The sequence below is a fragment of the Gorilla gorilla genome, chromosome 18, assembly GCF_029281585.2.
Source record: "Gorilla gorilla gorilla isolate KB3781 chromosome 18, NHGRI_mGorGor1-v2.1_pri, whole genome shotgun sequence".
Classification (NCBI taxonomy): domain Eukaryota; kingdom Metazoa; phylum Chordata; class Mammalia; order Primates; family Hominidae; genus Gorilla; species Gorilla gorilla.
The window spans coordinates 19,180,610-19,200,081 of record NC_073242.2 but is presented as its reverse complement, the minus strand read 5'-3'; the positions used below and the strand labels follow the sequence as shown (position 1 = coordinate 19,200,081).

Here is a 19,472-nt window from a genome sequence, read left to right as displayed (position 1 = left end):
CAAAAAGGAGGAGAGAGAGAATGTGCAAGAACAGTCTCTGAAGAGATGATAGGTGAAACTTTTCCAAAACCAAAGAAAGACATCAAGCTACAGACTCAAGAAACATCTGTGGCCCAAGTAGGACAAGTACAAAAGCAATTAAACAAAACACACTTGGAGCCTTTATAGTAAAATGTATAGAAACCAAACAGAATTTTTCCTTTTCTTTTTTTTTTTTTTAAGTTTTTTTGAGAGATGGCATCTTCCTATGTTGCCCAGGCTGGTCTTAAACTCGTGAGCTCAAGTGATCCTCCTGCCTCAGCCTCCCAAAGTGCCGGGATTACAGGCATGAGCCACCACTCCCAGCCTTCTTTGAACATTTTAAAGATACGGTCCCTGTGTCTTCTGTGCTCATCTCTGTGCTGCAATAATAGTCTTATTGTTGCTCCTTTGAAAATAAAGTATCCATTTTCCTTTTAAGAAATTCTCTCCGCTGGGCATGGTGGCTCACGCCTGTAATCCCAGCACTTTGGGAGGTACAGATGGGTGGACTGCTTGAGCCCAGGAGTTTGAAACCAGCCTGAGCAACATGGCGAAACCCCATCTCTACAAAATAAATAAATAAATAAATAAATTTGCTGGGTGTGGTGGTGTGTGCCTGTAGTCCCAGCTATTCTAGAGGCTGAGGTGGGAGGATCGCTTGAATCCAGGAGCTCAAAACTGCAGTGAGCTATAATCGCACCACTGCACTTCAGCCTGGGCAACAGAATGAGTCCCTCTCTCTTAAAAAGAAAAAAAAAATCTGAAGGAGAGGAACACAGGAGTGGGGGGAAGGCAGAAAATGTTTTTAAATGATTGTCTTTACATTTCTTAATCTCTATTATGAAGATCTGAGAATTTAATTTCATAGGTTATGGTTTAAAATTTTTTTAAACTCACATATTTAACCAAATTGTTTATGCCATGTGTGTATCCACATATAATTTTAAAAGCTACCATAGTCACAGAACGTCAGGGCCACAAAGTCATAGACAAGTTAACCCATTTGACCCCTTTCTCATCTCCTCCACTGACTCTCCAAGCAGAACATCTCAGCTAGTATGGAAAGTGACAAAGTCTCTCCTTGACCAAACTCTGGGCAGGTTCCTCTGAGTTCTCCCCAGCTAGTGCTCAGCTATTGGATTTCCATGTTTGTGTTTACACCGCCCAGTTTTAGCAAGAATTCTGTCAACTTGATTGAGCCAGAATCCCCCTCCATATCCAGCTGCCCTCAATATCTGATCGAATTCTTCTTCTACCCCCACTTGGCTATAAATTCCCACTATTCCTTGTTGCATTAGGAGCTGAGGCCAATCTCTGTCACCTATTGCAAAACCCCACTATAGTAGCCCCCCGGAATAAAGCCTGTCTCATTTCCTTTAACAAGCACCATGAATAATATTTTTGTTTTGTTTTGTTTTTGTTTGACATAAGAGTCTCGCTGGAGTACAGTGGTGCGATCTCAGCTCACTGCAACCTCCGCATCTCAGGTTTAAGCCATCCTCCTGCCTCAGCCTCTTGAGTAGCTGGGACCACAGGCACACCCCCACGCCCGGCTAATTTTTGTATTTTTTATTAGAAACGGGGTTTCACCATGTTGGCCAAGCTGATCCCGAACTCCTGACCTCAGGTGATCCACCTGCCTCAGTCTCCCAAACTGCTGGGATTAGAAACGTGAGCCACTGAGCCCGGCCAATAGTTTTTCTTTAACAAAAGACATGTGCACATCTCATTTGTAAAATATCCCATCCCAGTAAAACAGCTTTTCTGGGCACACGGGACAATTCTTGTCTCTTCCAACCCACTTTACAGAAAGAGGAACCTCAAAGAGCACAGGGACTTTCCCTGGCCTCCAAGTCCCTTAAATTCATCCCCCCGCCCCATCTTCTGCTCCCATTTAGATTCCCAACTTCATTAACCTTTGTAAGAAATACTAGCACCCCAGATCTAATTGTGCCGTGCAACTAGTCAGCTTTACCCAATACCCTCCATTAACCCAGAAACCCAAGCCAGCACAAACGAATTGAGCTCCCATGTCATTTCATTTCTATCCTTTCTAAATGAACTCGGCTTCGAGTGTAGGAAAGGAGGAGAAAGGCTGGTTGACAATAATGAACCAGTTCTACTTTAATTTTATTTTATTTTTTGAGGCGGAGTCTCACTCTGTCACCCAGGCTGGAGTGCAGTGGCGCGATCTCCGCTCAGTGCAAGCTCCGCCTCCCGGGTTCATGCCATTCTCCTGCCTCAGCCTCCCTAGTAGCTGGGACTACAGGCGCCCGCCACCACACCCGGCTAATTTTTTTGTATTTTTAGTAGAGACGGGGGTTTCACTGTGTTAGCCAGGATGGTCTCGATCTCCCGACCTCGTGATCTGCCCACCTCAGCCTCCCAAAGTGCTGGGATTACAGGCGTGAGCCACCGCACCTGGCCCCTACTTTTATTTTTTTAAGGGAAAATCCCTTTCACAATAATTTGCCTAGTCCCTCTGGGGTCATATTTACAAAATATACACTATCTTCATCTTCCAAAAGATTGCAATTGAAATCACCTATGAAATATTCCTCCAAACTCCCATCCCATCAAGGATGCTATCAGGCAATCCTCGATTTATTAAAAAAAAAAAAAAACAAAGGATAAATTTGACTAAGAGTCATCAACAGTCAAGATGGCATTTAAAACATCAAAGTACACTTTTCCTCTTTTCAAATCACTTCTTTTTTTTTTTTTAGACAGAGTACTGCTTTGTCCCCCAGGATGGAGTGCAGTGGCATGATCTCGGCTCACTGCAACCTCCGCCTCCTGGATTCACTCAATTCTCCTGCCTCAGCCTCCCAAGTGACTGGGATTACAGGTGTGTGTCACCACACCTGGCTAATTTTTGTATTTTTAGTAGAGATGGGCTTTCACCATTTTGGCCAGGCTGGTCTAGAACTCCTGACCTCAAGTGAACCACCCACCTTGGCCTCCCAAAGTGCTGGGATTATAGGTGTGAGCCACCACGCCCAGCCTCAAATGACTCTTAATTTTATCTGTTGTCAAGAAAAGTAGAATGTTGAAAGGTTCATTTAACAAAGTAGAAAATTGAATGTGACAGGAAAGTCTGTTCCAAATGTGTTTTTTGTCCCTACTAGAATTACTAACAATCAACAGCTGAGCAAACGCTAGATCAAAACAGAAATATGACTTCATATGCAACAATCAAATAACTGTTCTCATTTATTATGCACTTACTGTATACCAGGCTCTGGGCCAGCCTTTACCTCTGTTTCCTCATTTAATCAATCCAATAAGGTAGGTACTAAGCCGATTTTTCAGATGAAGAAGCTGAGGCTGTTAGAATGTTGGTAACTTGTCGAAAGTGAGAGCAGCAATAGAATCAGATTCAGTAGTTCCATAGATTATCTATAAGTCATGTTGAGAACTTTAAAATTTAAGCATATGTCTATTTCCCTTAAAAGAGCCAAGTTTTGGAACGAATTTTATTTTTTTTAAAAAGGGGGATGGTGGTGAAAAAATACTGCTTCTGGGCCGGGCGCAGTGGCTCACGCCTGTAATCCCAGCACTTTGGGAGGCTGAGGTGGGGGAGGCTGAGGTGGGTGGGTCACCTGAGGTCAGGAGTTCGAGACTAGCCTGGCCAACACAGCAAAACCCGTTTCTACTAGAAACACAAAAAAATTAGCCAGGCATGGTCGCACACACCTGTAATCCCAGATACTCGGGAGGCTGAGGCATGAGAATTGCTTGAACCCGGGAGGTGGAGGTTGCAGTGAGCTGAGATCACGGCAGGCGAGACTGCATCTCAAAAAAAAAAAATACTGCTTGTGGAAATAAATCTTAAAAAAAAATTTATTTTCCTTTCTGAAAGCCCACAGTAAACCATCATATTTTGATTTTCTACCACTTCTTTGATGATTTCCTCAAATTTGCTCTCTGATCCCTAAGTCTGAGATGTTAAAGCATTTTCTTTAATCTCTGGGTCTTTGGTAAGGCTAATAGCGACCTCTTGTGGGCATTTTCTCAAAAATCATTCCTTTTCTTTTTGCTAACATAGTTGATATAAACTGGTAAAAATTCCCCATAATTCCAACCCCCAGTAATGTAAAGGGCTTGTCTGGATCACTGGCACCTGCCACAGGAAAAAAGGCCACCATTTCACACCTCCACTATTGGCTGGGCTTAGCCCTTGGCTATTCAAAGTGTGGTTCACAGATCACCAGCAATGACATCACCTGGGCGGGCTGAAATACCCCAGGCCTACAGAATCAGATCTGCATTTTAACTAAATCCTCAGGTGGTTTATATGCACATTAAAGGTTGACAATGGCCTATTTTTAAATTATTTACCTCTGATAATATGGATACACAGAAATCCCACTATGATTAACCAAATTAATCTCCTTATACTGGAAACACCAAAATCCACTAAATGCTTTGCTCAACTATTTTAATTCTCAAATAAGTTTTTGGTTACTAATCACATAATCGGACCACACAGCTTTTTCTTCCACAATCACAATATTACCCAGCCCCCTTCACCGCTACACATAAAAAAACTTAAAATGATGTAGAGATTCTGACTCCAAGGGTTGTTTTTTTTTTTTTTTTTTGAGATGGAGTCTCACTGTGTCATCCAGGCTGGAGTGCAGTGGCGCGATCTCAGCTCACTGCAACCTCTGCCTCCTGGGTTCAAGCAATTCTCCTGCCTCAGCCTCTGGACTAGCTGGGACTGCAGGCACCCGTCACCACGCCTGAGGAATTTTTTTTTTTTTCTAGTAGAGACAGGGTTTCACTATGTTGGTCAGGCTGGTCTTGAACTCCGGACATCAAGTGATCCACCCACCTCAGCCTCCCAAAGTGCTGGGATTAGAGGCATGAGCCACCTTGCCCGGTCCAAAGGGTGGTATTTCCAAGTGTGCTATAACCACAGGATTAAACGGAAAATGTGATCTAGGGTATACAGGACATCTCATCTCCTAGCCAGGCCAAAATATAGCAGGGATAGCAAAAACTGTGGGTAAAAAGAGGCATTCCTGGGGAGACCCATGACAAGGCAGTGGGATTTGGGGAACCCCGCAAGCCAGAAACCTCAGCCCAGGATATAGATTTGAAGTCCAGCTGATGAGGATGATTACTATCATAGCCTCTGGCTTCCAAACCTCAGCTATCCCTTGTGGGGCTAATTTAAGTAAACTGCTTCATCTCTCTGCCTCTATTTCTTCCTCCGAAACATGGGGTTGTTATAAGAACCTAATGATGTTACATGTTATGCACTTTACGAGTGATGTCTGACAGAAAATAAGGACTTGATAAATGTAAATTTAATGACAGAAACTCATTTCTCCTCTGCAGTCCTCCTCAGTTTCCTCATTCATTCATAAATATTATTCAGCACTCACCATTATGTTCTAGGCTCCACATACAAAGATGGACAAAACTCAGTCCCTTTAACTTTTTTTTTTTTTGAGACGGAGTCTCGATTAGTAGCTCAGGCTGGAGTGCAATGGCACGATCTCGGCTCACTGCAACCTCCGCCTCCTGGGATCAAGTGATTCTCCCGGGATCAAGCGATTCTCCCACTTCAGCCTCCCAAGTAGCTGGGATTACAGGAACCTGCCGTCATGCCTGGCTACTTTTTGTATTTTTGTAGAGACGGGCTTTCACCATGTTGGGCAGGCTGGTCTTGGAACTCCTGACCTCAGGTGGTCCGCCTGCCTCAGCCTCCCAAAGTGCTGGGATTACAGGCATGAGTGACCGCGCCCAGCCAGTCCTTTTAACTTTTAAGGAGCAAGAAGTCTATTAGGGAAACTGAAAGATGAATGCATACTTCAAAAAGAAATGTTCAGAGCACGGGCCGGGTGTGGTAGCTCACGCCTGTAATCCCAGCACTTTCGGAACCCGAGGTGGGCGGATCACTTAAGGTGAGGAGTTCGAGACCAGCCTGGCCAACATGATGAAACACCATCTCTACTAAAAATACAAAAAGTAGCCTGGCGTGGTGGCATCGCCTGTAAACCCAGCTACTCGGGAGAATGAGGCAAAGAATCACTTGAACTGGGAGGCGGAGGTTGCGGTGAGCCAAGATCACGCCACTGCACTCAAGCCTGGGTGAGACTCCGTCTCAACAAAAACAACAACAACAAAATATTTAGAGCACGGCCAGATTAGGAACTATAGAGATCCTAAATACTAAAAGCGTTATGGCACCTGTTTGCCTGCTTGTAATATAAAATTAAAATTCCAAAGGTAGAAATATACTGGGATGCAGAGATTAAGACAGCATCTTCCTGGATTTTCTGATTGCAAACTTCAGATAAATCCACTGAAGTCAAATGTTTCTCATGTTTTTGGTTAGCTTTTTGGTTAAGCCAGCATGACTTTTTCATTTTTTATTATTATTTTTTTGAGACAGAGCCTCACTCTGTTGCCCAGGCTGCAGTGCAGTGGCATGATCTCGGTTCACTCCAGCTTCCGCCTCCCAGGTTCAAGCGACTCTCCTGCCTCACCCTCCCAAGTAGCTGGGATTACAGGTGCGTGCCATCACTAATTTAGCCCAGCTAATTTTTGTATTTTTAGTAGAGATTAGGTTTCGCCATGTTGGCCAGGCTGGTCTCGAACCCCTGACCTCCAGGTGATCCGCCAGCCTCGGCCTCCCAAAGTGCTGGGATTACAGGCGTGAGCCACCATACCCAGCCAGCATGACTATTAACTGAAAAAAAAAAAACTCAGGGTGTGGAAGTGCTCAGAGGCATTCAATGCTGATGTAGCCTGTCAAGGAAGCAGTCTCTTAAGTGTTGGGCAAATGAAAGGAATAAGACAAAAGGAACTGTTTATCAAGCTCAAAAGCAGAAAGTTGTACCTGATTATTTCTAAAGTCTTTCATTTGCTCATTTAATCTAAGCTACTTCACATCATTTGAAGAGAAAGTAAATTATCTCGCTTTCTGAGATGCAGGAGAGATTCCCCGTCCCCAAATCCCACTATCATCAACAACACAACTTCCTCAAGTTCTTCACTCACACACATACCACCTGCTGAACCCTGAAGCTTCGTCACTCATTCCTAGCTACTCCAACCACAAGGGACCTACGGGCCTGCCAACCAGGCACACTCCACGCCCTCCCTATGGTGAACTCCTATTCATCCTCCAAGACCCAATTTAACTCCTCCTCTCTGAAGCCTTCCCCTAGCCCCCTGGTGGGGATAATCACTCCCTTCTTGGTGCCTCATCCGAATGCCTTCTTTAGACATCCCTCTACTGTGCGTCTGCTCCATTATACTGTCAGCTCCTTGAGGCCAAGGAATAAGTCTGAGGGCTGTGCCTAGGGTAGGATGAATGGCGGCCATTTTACAGATGAGAAAAGCAAGTCTCCAGATGAACAGAGGAGCTGAGGAAACTGACCAACAGCCAGATCTCCCGACTCGTCCAGACTTAAAGCTGAGTCCACCATTACCCTCATCCAGCGACCCCAGTACCCGTGCCAACTTCTGGGGACGCGGAAGCCTGGAAACTCAAGTTTTCTTTAGGGAATGAATGGACAGGCACCCGTGGAAGGCGCAGAGAGGCAGCAGACTGGGAGAGAACCAAGAACCCGCCAGTCTGGCTTCAGATTGCTCCGCTGGACCGCGGTAGCGGCCAGGGATTCTACGGTCAAGACAACTTGGGGGTGGCCGGTCGACTACCAGAACCCGACAGAGAGGAATTCACACTCTCAGACCCAGGCCGACCCCATCACAAGTAAGGACAGCCCCTCTCCAAAGCCCACCCGCCGCTGCTTCCTTACCAAGGAAAGACGGCCATCTTCCCAGTCACATGACCACTGGTTCTGGGGCCGTCTGCTCGGCTTCCCATCCTTACCCCGCCACGCCCCGCACCCCTCTGCCGCCATGTTTGTGAAGGGCAGCTGCCCGCCCCGCAGCGGCCGCACAGCACCTTCTGCAGACGCCATGCTTGTGAGGGGCAGGCGACGCTCCGCACAGCACAGGCTTCATTTTCAGCTGACGCCATGCTTGTGAGGGGCAGCTCCCCGCTCCGGACAGCGTGGGTTACAACTTCCGCCGGCGCCATGCTTCGGAGGAGCAACGTCGGCCACGGCCAGAGTGCCGTAGTTTCTATGAGTCATGATTGTAAAGGGCAGCTGTCTACAGTGCCGGGGGGTCCCGCCTGCGGGCGTCATGATGGTAAAGGGCATGACTGCTGCTTAGCCCACCTGCGTCCTCTAGGGGCAGAAAGGACTCCAGAAGGCGGCGGAGCGAAGACGCAAACTGAGGTTCAGCCAGTACCTGGATTTGCGGCTAATACGCTGTTTGGCGTGGGACAGCCATGCCCCCTCTAGGTCGCTGCTTTACCCACTGCTTTGCGGGCGGTTTTAGGCACTTGCAGAATGCCCTTCCCACGACTAGCAACCGAGGGCTGCCCTAGATCTAATATGATTGACTACAGCTAATGCACGTGGGGAAATTAGGGTTCGCATTTCGTCCAACTTGGCAAAGCAGTGTTTCTAGGAAGGTGGATATCCATTTCGACCACAGAACGTTTTTAAAAATTATTTTAGGCCAGGAGCGGTGGCTCAGGCCTATGATCCCAGAACTTCGGGAGGCCGAGGCGGGTGGGTCACCTGATGTCAGGAGTTCGGGACCAGCCTGGCCAACATGGTGAAACCCCGTCTCTACTAAAAAATACAAAAACTAGTTGGGTATGGTGGCGGGCGCCTGTAATCCCAGCTACTCGAGAGGCTGAGGCAGGAGAATTGCTCCAACCCGGGAGGCGGAGGTTGCAGTGAGCCGAGATTGCGCCATTGCACTCCAGCCTGGGCTACAAGAGCGAAACTCCGTCTCAAAAAATTTTTTTAAAAAAATTATTACTTTTGTAACTTACTTAGATATCCATTATGGTCCCTTAGAGAGAAAGCATTCAATGTTTTTATAACTCTTACTTTTCATTCGGGGGTGGTGGTCTGTGGTTGTTCATGAGATGGTGACCTATGACAGGGAAAAGGATCATCTTCAGAACGGGCCCTCCAGTGTTCAGCTCAGTATGAGTAGGAAAGTATATCCACTCATACCTGCTATTCCCAACACTGGAAGTGAACAAGGGTTAAAGGGTGGCCAAGGGAAAGCGAGGAGCTCTTCTCATACAGCCATGCATGTTATCACATGCAACATCTCAATAAGAGGTCAAGGTGAGGAGCCTTTTCCTAGGCTCACACTGCATGATTAGGCAGTAACAAGAGGAGGATTCTTAAAGTTGTGCAAATTAACAGCTTTGATGTGAGCTTCAACCTTCGCATTCTCTTTTCTCCCTCTCCTTCCCTTAGCAGGCTTCTATCTCTTAATAAGTTAAGACATTTCCAGCCTGAGTTTTACCTTCTGAAAAGTCCAACTTTTAGTAGAGACGGGGTTTCACCATGTTGGCCAGGCTGGTCTCAAACTCCCGACCTCAGGTGATCCTCCCGCCTTGGCCTCCCAGTGTTGGGATTACAGGCGTGAGCCACTGCACCTGGCCCAGGGGACATATTAAATAATGAGATATATCTTTCATGGAACTTGTAATTGTAAAGAATGATTATATACAATATTTGTTTTGGCCTAATACTTTTCAATATCTGTTTCTTTTTTTTTGTTTTGGAGACAAAGTCTCATTCAGGCTGGAGTGCAGTGGTGCGATTATAGCTCACTGCCGCCTGTAACTCCTGGGCTCAAGTGATCCTCCTGCCTCAGCCTCCAGCGTACCTAGGACTACAGATGTGAACCACCATGCCTGGCTAATATCGATTTCTTTTTTGTTTTGTTTTGAGATGGAGTCTTGCTCTGTCACCCAGGCTGCAGTGCAGTGGCACAATCTCGGCTCACTATAGCCTCCCCATCCCAGGCTCAGGCGATTCTCCTGCTTCAGCCTCCCAAGTGGCTGGAACTACAGGCATGCACCACTACGCCCAGCTAATTTTGTATTTTTAGTAGAGACGGGGTTTCACCATGTTAGTCAGGCTGATCTCAAACTCCTGATCTCATGATCCACCCACCTTGGCCTCCCAAAGTGCTAGAATTACAGGCATGAGCCACCATGCCCGGACTATTTCTTAATAGTCCTTCCCCTGGTAAATAAAAACAAACTAGATTTTCTTTAAGATGAAAAGTTTATTTTGCTTTTTGCCTAGAAGCAAAACTAGTGAAAATAAAAGTATAAAAATAAATACAATTTACATTAATGAACATTCCACTCAAAGTAAAAATAAGCAAAAAAGTATATAAATAAAAATCCATCAAAAGCACAAACAGTGTCTGGCACCTGTATGAGAAAAAGCTATGAACACCAAAAAAGAATGTGTAAAACACAGGCTTTTATCTTTAAACTAAAAACACACTCAAGTTTCTCATCCTTACTCTAAAGCTAGTTTTAACTTTCTCCAAAACATACTATTTGTTTTAACTAATTTGCATTACACACACAAAAAGTGCACAAAACTTTTAGCATCTTTCTTACTGGAGAGACCCACAATGCTATGAATAAGCTGTATCCTGAGTTTTCAGAATGATAAAGCACAGTTTATCATATTAAGAAGACAATTTGATACTTTGCCTATAAATTTTAAAAAATTGGTAACTTGGACTTTTTTTGACCATCTTCTAATTTTCTGGTTCACTCATTCAATACATGATACATCTCAATAAAGAAAATCAAGTTTACACCCAGGGTGGCTTACTATTTCTGTCTATAGCTGGATGTCAAAGTTAAATTTAAAATGGCACAGAAAATTGGAGAAAACAATCTTCATCTCCATATTCTTAAAAGGATATTAAGAATATATATAGGCTGCATTTTCAAAATAACCAGTATCTCTTTAAAATTTAAATTAGATTAAATATACACTGTCTCAATTTTATGTGAAAAGCACAAAGCCCTTTTTGGAAATGGTATGATAAATTAATAGTGACATTCTCCCTCATGAAGTCACGTTATTTTGGTAACATTTGTTGGTTGATACTATTTTTTTTTTTTTCTGAGACAGTGTCTCGCTCTGTTAACCAGACTGGAGTGCAATGGCACAGTCTCAGCTCACTGCAACCTCTGCCTCCCAGGTTCAAGCAATTCGCCTGTCTCAGCCTCCCAAGTAGCTGGAACTACAGGCATGCACCACCATGCCTGACTAATTTTTGTATTTTCAGTACAGATGAGGTTTCGCCATGTTTGGTCAGGCTGGTCTCAAACTCCTGACCTCAGGTGATCCATCCACCTTGGCTTCACAAAATGCTGGGAGTACAGGCGTGAGCCACCCTGCCTGGCCAGTTGATACTTTTAATGGATATGTTAGTGATGAAAAATCTTAAACATGGGTGTCTTTAAGCAATGCAGAATTTTAACCAGGCAATATTCTTATCCTGAAATCTGGATTTATTATTATATAGCCCTTTATTCTCTCCTAAATCAAGCATGCTAGAAAAAACAGACTATGAAGAACAAAATATACAGACTAAATAGAAAATATAACTGCATGCAACGTATTATTATGTTACAGAAATGGATGTAATAATGCATTCCCAAGAGCTACATTCAAGAAGATTGTGCTGTCTTCCCCAAATTTGTTACCCATCACAGAAAGATCTTATAACCTAGTACAAATGTTTCTAACAGTACTGGGGTAACATATATGAAGCCTAACATTTCTGTCAGACAACTAGTTATCTGACAGGAATGTATGCTTCTGACCAAAATGGTGACCCAAATTAACTTCTGTAGATTTTAGTGGGCCACAATTGGCTACCTGGTTATACTGTAAGTCAAAGAATGTGGACATTGAGCAGTTAATCCAAGTTTTTAAAGTTATAAAATGAGGGAAAGGCATTCTTCTGCAATAATTTCCCTTTGAATCAAATTCAAAAATCACTATGCAGAGATGAATTAAATTTATGTTTTAGAACTTATTTATAATTTGTCTTATCTTTTCAATATTCTGTAAAAGTAAATCCAAATGTCCTTGACGTTTACAAAAAGGGTCTCTGTAGACATCTGGGCATATAAAATAAACTTATGTTTGTATAGGTAAGCACAGAGATGATGCAATTACTAAACACTAATTTGTCTTCACCCAAACGTATTATTAAGAGGAAAATAGGGGTGTGGAGCAGGAATTACCAAACTGACCAAATGATCCAGATAAGTGCTCAGCCTTCTGATGTCACTTTGTCTGTGTAAACGGAGTCCAGGGTTAAATAAAGTCTTGGGCAGGGAAAATAACATGAATAATAATCCTTCCCCCCATTTTATCCTAATGAATGTTGTCTTCTTAAATTGTCGCAACATTTGGCCGCTTTCTTTGGATTTTTCCTGCATATACTCCTAAAAATAGAGCAAAACCAGTATTACTTCTCAATGGGAGGTTTTCTATAATGATACAATTTAATGAGTTTTTACTCTGGAACAAACACTGAGCTAGGCAATATACATTATCATATTTAATCCTTATATGAATCATCCTGAGGTAGAAATTGTTATGACCATTTTAAGGGTAATAAAACTGAGGCATAGGAGAGCAGTTGCCTAAGGAACAGAGCTAGAAGTAAGAACTCTGATAACCCAGTTCCACCTGATGTGTTATTTTACTTAACCATTTTGCATGACCACCTCCTACTCTGCTTTGATTAGTGGTTTCTGAATTTCACTATATAAACTCTAGTCAAGCACAAAACATCAAATGAAGAAATGTGTTTTAAAACCGTAAGTCAAAGATCACTTACGATAACATCAGAGATTGCAATTTAGGTTTGTAAAACTATAAATAACTAAATGCTTTGCAGCATACTTTAACATTTTAGAATTCTACTTCAGTCTAAGAGTATGATATTCTATCATAACAAAAGTTAGTTTTCTATAAATTGCTTAACAAAGGATTTGCCTCCATTTAGAGCAAATCAAAACATAATTTCAAATTTGTTTAAAACATAATTCAGACCATTAAAACTCTAAGCAGGAAAGAGTAATCTTTTCAAGAGCGACAGTGGGTTCCTGTGTTCAGATTCATAGTTAGCATTTTAACCAGCCAATATCCCAAACTCTCAGTTTATATAAAAGAATACAATTCTGGCTGGACGCGGTGGCTTACACCTGTAATCCCAGAGCTCTGGGAGGGCGAGGTGGGCGGATCACCTGAGGTCAGGCGTTCGAGACTAGCCTGGCCAATATGGTAAAACCCCATCTCTACTAAAAATACAAGAAATTAGCTGGGCATGGTGGCACGCGCCTGTAATTCCAGCTACTCGGGAGGCTCAGGCAGAAGAATGGCTTGAACCCGGGAGGTGGAGATTGCAGTGAGCCAAGATCACACCAATGCACTCCAGCCTGGGCAACAGAACGAGACTCTGTCTCAAAAAAAAAAAAAGAACACAATTATTTAGTTTCTTTCAATTGTCTAAATATGCACTCATATAAGTAAATCTTTAGAAAACAACAGCAACAGACTTTTGTACTTGTTTAGATACATATTAATTCAAGGGTTAAGTTCATTTGTATTAATAATTATGTTGCAATGCAATTTAACCTCAATAGTTCAAAATAATGAACTTCATTGTATGTTACTAACTTCATCAATGACTGACTATACATCCTTTATACTGTTGAGTATTGCTGAATAAAAACAGTACTTGCTATTTTGCTTATAAGTTCACAAGTGACAAATAGTGGAGATGAAATGCATGAGAAAAGAACATGGAGAGTAGTCACTGTGGCAAATTGGTATCAGGCAAAACAATACTAATTCCTCAATGATTTTCCAACTTGCTAAGTTTCAGTGCAATATAGAATACTAACATGAGAAAAACAGAAAATGTCTTAAAATTCCACAGGTTTGGTGTTTGGTCTGAGTCCTTTCAAATGGTTATCTTTCAAACTAGCTTATTCTGACTGCCTCTGGAGTAAACAGTATCTTCAGCTATGTAATCCTTTAAGACAATTCCATTAACTGTCACTCACAGTGATTTCCAAAGATGATCTTTTAAATTATCCTATATATGTGTGACACTATGAATTACATTCACTACATACATACAAGAGGTCAGCCATCATTTCAAAGTTACAATCAATAGCTTGTTCCCTCCTAATTTGAAGGAAATCACTTAGTAATAAAGCTCTAAAATTTGCCTAATTGTATATTAATGGAAAGATTAAAATTGATTAAAGGTTTAATCTTCAATGCCTGGTGATTAATTTAGGTTTGTTGTAAATGTCTAGAAAGCAGTATAGTTAAAGCACAACATTTGGAAAGTATTTTTAAATGGATCACATAATTTTTAAGTGAGCTTAATCAAAGTGTCTTAACAAAGATACCTAAAAAATATTAAAGCATTTGGTTAAGAGCTTTGAATTTGCTCAAGAATGAGTTTGTCTTCTTGCCACCATAAACAGAATTTTAAAATACAGTTTTTAGTTTAGCTCTTAATCCTCAAATAATGAACATAAGGAGAGATTTAGCTCAAGCTTTGGACTGAGCAAAATATGAAGCCCTCCTCCCACTGGCATATTCACATGTGATCTTATAGTCTGAGGGAGAAAGTTTTATCCCCTTATGTGCAGATACACTTCCCCAAGCTGAACAGACAATGCACAGAGTTAGCACCAGAGATGATCATTATCTTTTATTCATTAAATTAAAAGGTTTTCTGAATTAAGCATGGCAAATTCTACAATTTTTTCAGAATGAAAAATACAAGGTGCTTTCCATAGAAATATTATAGAAATGAAGACTGGAATCACACTTTTACTAAGACTTCCTGACTGCCATACAATGCTAAGACCAAAGAACACTAATAAGATGACTGTGAATATGCCAAAATTATGGTGGCAAGGAAAGACAATCTATTCCACTTCTATGGCCTGAGTTATGGGGCAGCTTGTGCACTTCCTTCTATTGAATGGGCTTCAGGAATTTATTTTCTACAAACCTGAAACAGGCACTCTGTTAGGCACTCTGCTCTGTGAAGGCTTCTGTCTATTTTGCACAACCCCCTTCACTGATGTCTTAGGGGTTCTAATTGAATATAAAAAAATTAATAAGTCACTGGCATTAAGGTCTAAATGTTCAAAATTCAAAGAAAGCAATCACATTGCATCAACTGTCCAAAGCACAAATAAGCTTGAAAAGAACTGAAGTCTCATGCATGCGCACAGTAAGGAAAGCTAAACTCTGGCTTCAGCAGGAGACTATAAGCACGAGTCATACTCTGTTGGAGAATCACTTCGGTGATGCTGAACTTACTATATGGATATTTAAAATACTTTATGAGTAAAATGGTATGAAATGAAAAGTAAAAACATCCCAACATAAGACAGTAATTAGAATACACAACAGTACACCAAGAGGGTTACATTTGAAGACAAAACTTTAAAATATCTTTCCCAATGCTATAAAGAAAAAAAATCCCATTGAAAAACCATTATCCTTTACATAAAGAACACTAGATTTATTTTTCCCTCTCAAATCTAATCTTGGTTTCCGTAGTTTTCAATACCCGTGTGTGGCATTCTTACCCTTGTCTACTAAGTAGCCTATGAACAGGTGCATTCTGTCCTTGGTTTGGCTGAAGGACTCTGTTGACAAATTAAATGAAAAATTAATTTAATAGGTTAAATTCCATTTTTTCCCATTTTCTTTCAACGGATGAAAGATGACGACTGTAAGGTAAAGGTCAACTATGCAATAATATGGCCTATATATTACCACAAATCAGAGCAAATCGACTAAAGCATATTAATATGATACTTGTATTTTGCTAAGAGTCCAAACCTTAGGTTTTTATCAGCAAAGAAATGTCCAACATATAGACTAACCCTTGTGCTTTTAGATAATTTTCTTATACATATGCTTTACAAAAGCTAACTTCTCCCTTCAAACCAGTGAGAGAAGAAAGTATCACTCTCATTTTACAGGAGTAAAAAACAGGTCAGAAATATTAAAGTTCGCTTTTTAGCTTTATTTTTTATTTATTTTTTTTTTTGAGATGGGTCTTACTATGTTACCCGTACTGGTTTGAATTTCTGGGCTTAAGCTATCCTCCTGCCTCAGCCTCCCGAGTACCTGGGACCATAGGAGCATGCCACTGTGCCCAGCTTAAGTTAGCTTTTTTTTGAGATGGACCCTTGCTCTGTCGCCCAGGATGGAGTACAGGGGTGCAGTCTTGGCTCACTGCAACCTCCGCCTCCCAGGTTCAAACAATTCTCCTGCCTCAGCCTCCTGAGTAGCTGAGCAGGCACGCGCCATCATACCCGGCTTTTTGTATCTTTTATTTTTGTAACTTTTATTTTTGTATTTTTAATAGAGACAGGGTTTCACCATCTTGGCCAGGCTGGTCTTGAACTCCTGACCTCGTGATCCACCCACCTCACCCTCCCAGAGTGCTAGGATAACAAGCATGAGCCACTGCTCCCAGCCCAGCTTAAGTTAGTTTCTAAGGTTTTTAAATAAGTATCAAAGATCCTCTGGACTGTCTAACTGAACTCAAGACATATCATCCTCAAAATTTCTACCACAGATAGCATGTCCTACAAAAGCTCCAGGCACATCTGGTCTGACATGTGACCAGGTATATGGCCAGGTATTGGTATGAATCTTGAGCCTGAGGACGACCCACGACCCAATTCAGCAAGAAGTGCTCTACTGATGTCAAGTAGAACAAAGTCAACAAAAATGAAGTTTGGGATTTAAATTTTAATTTTTTAACTTTTTTTTTTTTTTGAGATAGAGTTTCACTCTTGTTGCCCAGGCTGGAGTGCAATGGCACAATCTTGGCTCACTGCAACCTCTGCCTCCCGGGTTCAAGCGATTCTCCTGCCTCAGCCTCTTGAGTAGCTGGGATTACAGGCATGTGCCACCACACCCAGCTAATTTTGTATTTTTAGTAGAGATGGGGTTTTCCATGTTGGTCAGGCTGGTCTCAAACTCCCGACCTCAGGTGATCCATCTGTCTTGGCCTCCCAAAGTTCTGGGATTACAGGCGTGAGCCACCGTGCCCAGCCAATTTTTTTTTTCTATAAAAAACAAAAAGCCTCTCATTAAGACTAAGTGATTTTTCTCACCTTGTTTCAGAAGGATTTTGTTTAACCAGAAATTTCTTATTTGGCATTCCCATTTCAGCAGCTCTAACACAATATAAAAATAAGGACATAATGTATTTAGAGAAGGGAAGAAAACATGCTTACAAATGTAATACAGGATGACAGAAACAAATCATCATTTAGAAGCTGGTGTACTACTGGAAGACCTGTACTAAGCATATTAAAGACTGCATTCAAGAAAGAAGAATTTTTTTAAAAAGTTATTAAGATATTTTTCCCATTAAGTCTTTATTCCCAAGAAACCTTTAGGACATCAGAAAAGGAATATATTTAGGCACTGAATATAAAGATTAACTGTTTTTAAGATTGACCAGCTATCAGTTATATGAGTTGAATGTTGTCAAATTTAGTAAATAAATTCATCTAAGATGAAATGAGATTTTAGCACCTGATTTTAATAAATTTCTTTATATAAAGGGGATTTCTATCAGCTCAACTGCAGAAAAATTAACTCTTTATTTCTAAATTTAAATATGCAAATAGACCAACAGATGACTAAAATTAATTGGTTTGATAACTAACATGACATGATACAAAAAACTTACTTCATGTATTTCTTCCTATCAAGAGACTTCTGTGTTGCAGCTGAAAGAGCCACTCGTGGACTTTTCATTTTATCCTTTAATGTACAAAAGTAACGTCAAACTCTACTGGAACCAATTAATACCACTATATTATAATATATTATAATCCCAAATTGCCTGGAAAAGCTTCTCTCTACTAACATTCTTAATTTAGTTAAATCATCTTGTTTTGTATTTTTGAAGCAGTCTAATTCTAAGAATTAAATAATTAGAATTATGTAAATTTTGCTTGCTTTTCCTTTGCCAATCACACTAAGATAACTGATTCAAATCACATACTCTGATATACTTCAAATTAACTTGGAGCCTGTTTTCTAACTCAGATTTCAAAAAAAGCAAAACCCACATTATAATTGAATTCAAGGAAATTCAATCAGGAGCAGCTGATAGATTGTATAAGCCATCTGAGCAAAACATTCAAAGCTTCAACTCTAAAATCAATCAGAAAACAATATGTAATTCTTAAATGATGTAATTCTTTTAAATCTGTCTACAGATTTAAATGCTGCTAGTAATTCCAGGAATTACTTCTGCTTAAGAATTATCAGAAGGGTGCTGAAGTCAACCAAAACTGACATTTAGTATCAATTACCCTAAACCCAGAAGAACTCTATTCATTAGAAATCATATAACATACCATTTGCCTGAGCATTTTCTCTTTGCGAACTTCTCGATCATGATGTAGAATAGACATTCTTTCAGCTGCATCCATTACAAAGAATATGTCATGAATACCATACAAGGCAGCTCGCAACTAGGCACAAGAGAAGAAAATATTGTATACATTTAAAAGATGAGGTTAGAGTTCAGGAATACTATATACCATGTACACTTATTTACAGAAAAAGATTAAAATAGTTTTCATTGAAACCTATTTTCAGTGATTAAATAAAAAAGGAGAAATATAATATGTCCATGTCTTAAAAGCCTTCAGGATCCATGTATTTACCTGAGCTAACACTCTTTCCTGAAGTGAAGCATCTTGAGCTGAAACAATGCCTCTCTTTAATGGTGCTTCTGACTGAAAACTTCTTATGAATTCCATAGTATCCTGAAAAACGAAATGCTCCTTCAAAAACATTTTTCTAGAAAGATTTGTGATCACTGGAGTTTGCTTTTTTCTTTTTCTCAGTCAATCCAAAATTACAGTCTTTCGTCAGTATCTGTGGGGGACTGGTTCCATGAATCCCTCAGATACCAAAATCCAAGGATGCTGGAGTCCCTTATATAAACTAGTTATCTGCATATAACCTAAGCACATCTCCCATATACTTTAAATCATCTCTAGATTGGTTAAAATACCTAATAAATGTACATGCTATGTAAATAGTTGTTATATTGTTTAGGAAATAATGACAAGGAAAAAAAATTTGTACATGTTCAGTACAGACACAACCATCATTTGTTTTTTCTGAATTATTTTTGATCCATGGTTGGTTGAACCCACAGATGTGGAACCCAGAGATAGAGGACCGACTGTACTAAGAACATAAATAAAACTATTACTTATCAGAAGTCAAACCACTCACTTTCAAGCAAGTCAAAAACACACAAACTGCTTCATTTACATGTTATTCATAATATTATCTGAGAAAGATTAACAATTATTGGGGGAACCAGCCCCCAATATTTCAACGTAGGTTCTTTCTATTTTTCATAAGTGTCAGCCGGATGAGAAATAAAGAGAAAGAGTACAAAGAGAGGAATTTTACTGCTGGGCCTCCGAGGGGGACATCACATATCGGTAGGACCATGATGCCCACCTGAGC

At 40.9% G+C, this 19,472-nt stretch overlaps 2 protein-coding genes across 15 annotated transcripts in view; both read right to left on the bottom strand.

Annotated features, from left to right (window-relative positions):
• Window positions 1-8,226, bottom strand: part of VPS35L (VPS35 endosomal protein sorting factor like) — a 145,393-nt gene extending 137,167 nt beyond the window's left edge. The window contains exon 1 of one of the 2 annotated variants that reach the window (XM_004057286.5): window positions 7,800-8,226. In XM_004057286.5, coding sequence (XP_004057334.4) covers window positions 7,800-8,083 — 284 coding nt within the window. In that variant the 5' untranslated portion in view covers window positions 8,084-8,226. The remainder of the gene's footprint in view (window positions 1-7,799) is intronic. The other variant, XM_055365380.2, reaches the window with a different exon arrangement.
• A 1,906-nt stretch (window positions 8,227-10,132) lies between these two features.
• Window positions 10,133-19,472, bottom strand: part of CCP110 (centriolar coiled-coil protein 110) — a 31,759-nt gene continuing 22,419 nt past the window's right edge. For 4 of the 13 annotated variants that reach the window (XM_063700004.1, XM_055365375.2, XM_063700002.1 and 1 more), the window contains 8 exons: window positions 18,653-18,754; window positions 18,341-18,457; window positions 17,665-17,738; window positions 17,081-17,143; window positions 15,536-15,595; window positions 14,950-15,035; window positions 13,254-13,371; window positions 10,133-12,352 (listed from right to left, as the gene is read on the bottom strand). In XM_063700004.1, coding sequence (XP_063556074.1) covers window positions 12,277-12,352; window positions 13,254-13,371; window positions 14,950-15,035; window positions 15,536-15,595; window positions 17,081-17,143; window positions 17,665-17,738; window positions 18,341-18,457; window positions 18,653-18,754 — 696 coding nt within the window. In that variant the 3' untranslated portion in view covers window positions 10,133-12,276. The remainder of the gene's footprint in view (window positions 12,353-13,253; window positions 13,372-14,949; window positions 15,036-15,535; window positions 15,596-17,080; window positions 17,144-17,664; window positions 17,739-18,340; window positions 18,458-18,652; window positions 18,755-19,472) is intronic. The other 9 variants (XM_004057284.3, XM_063700006.1, XM_019012760.3 and 6 more) reach the window with 6 other exon arrangements.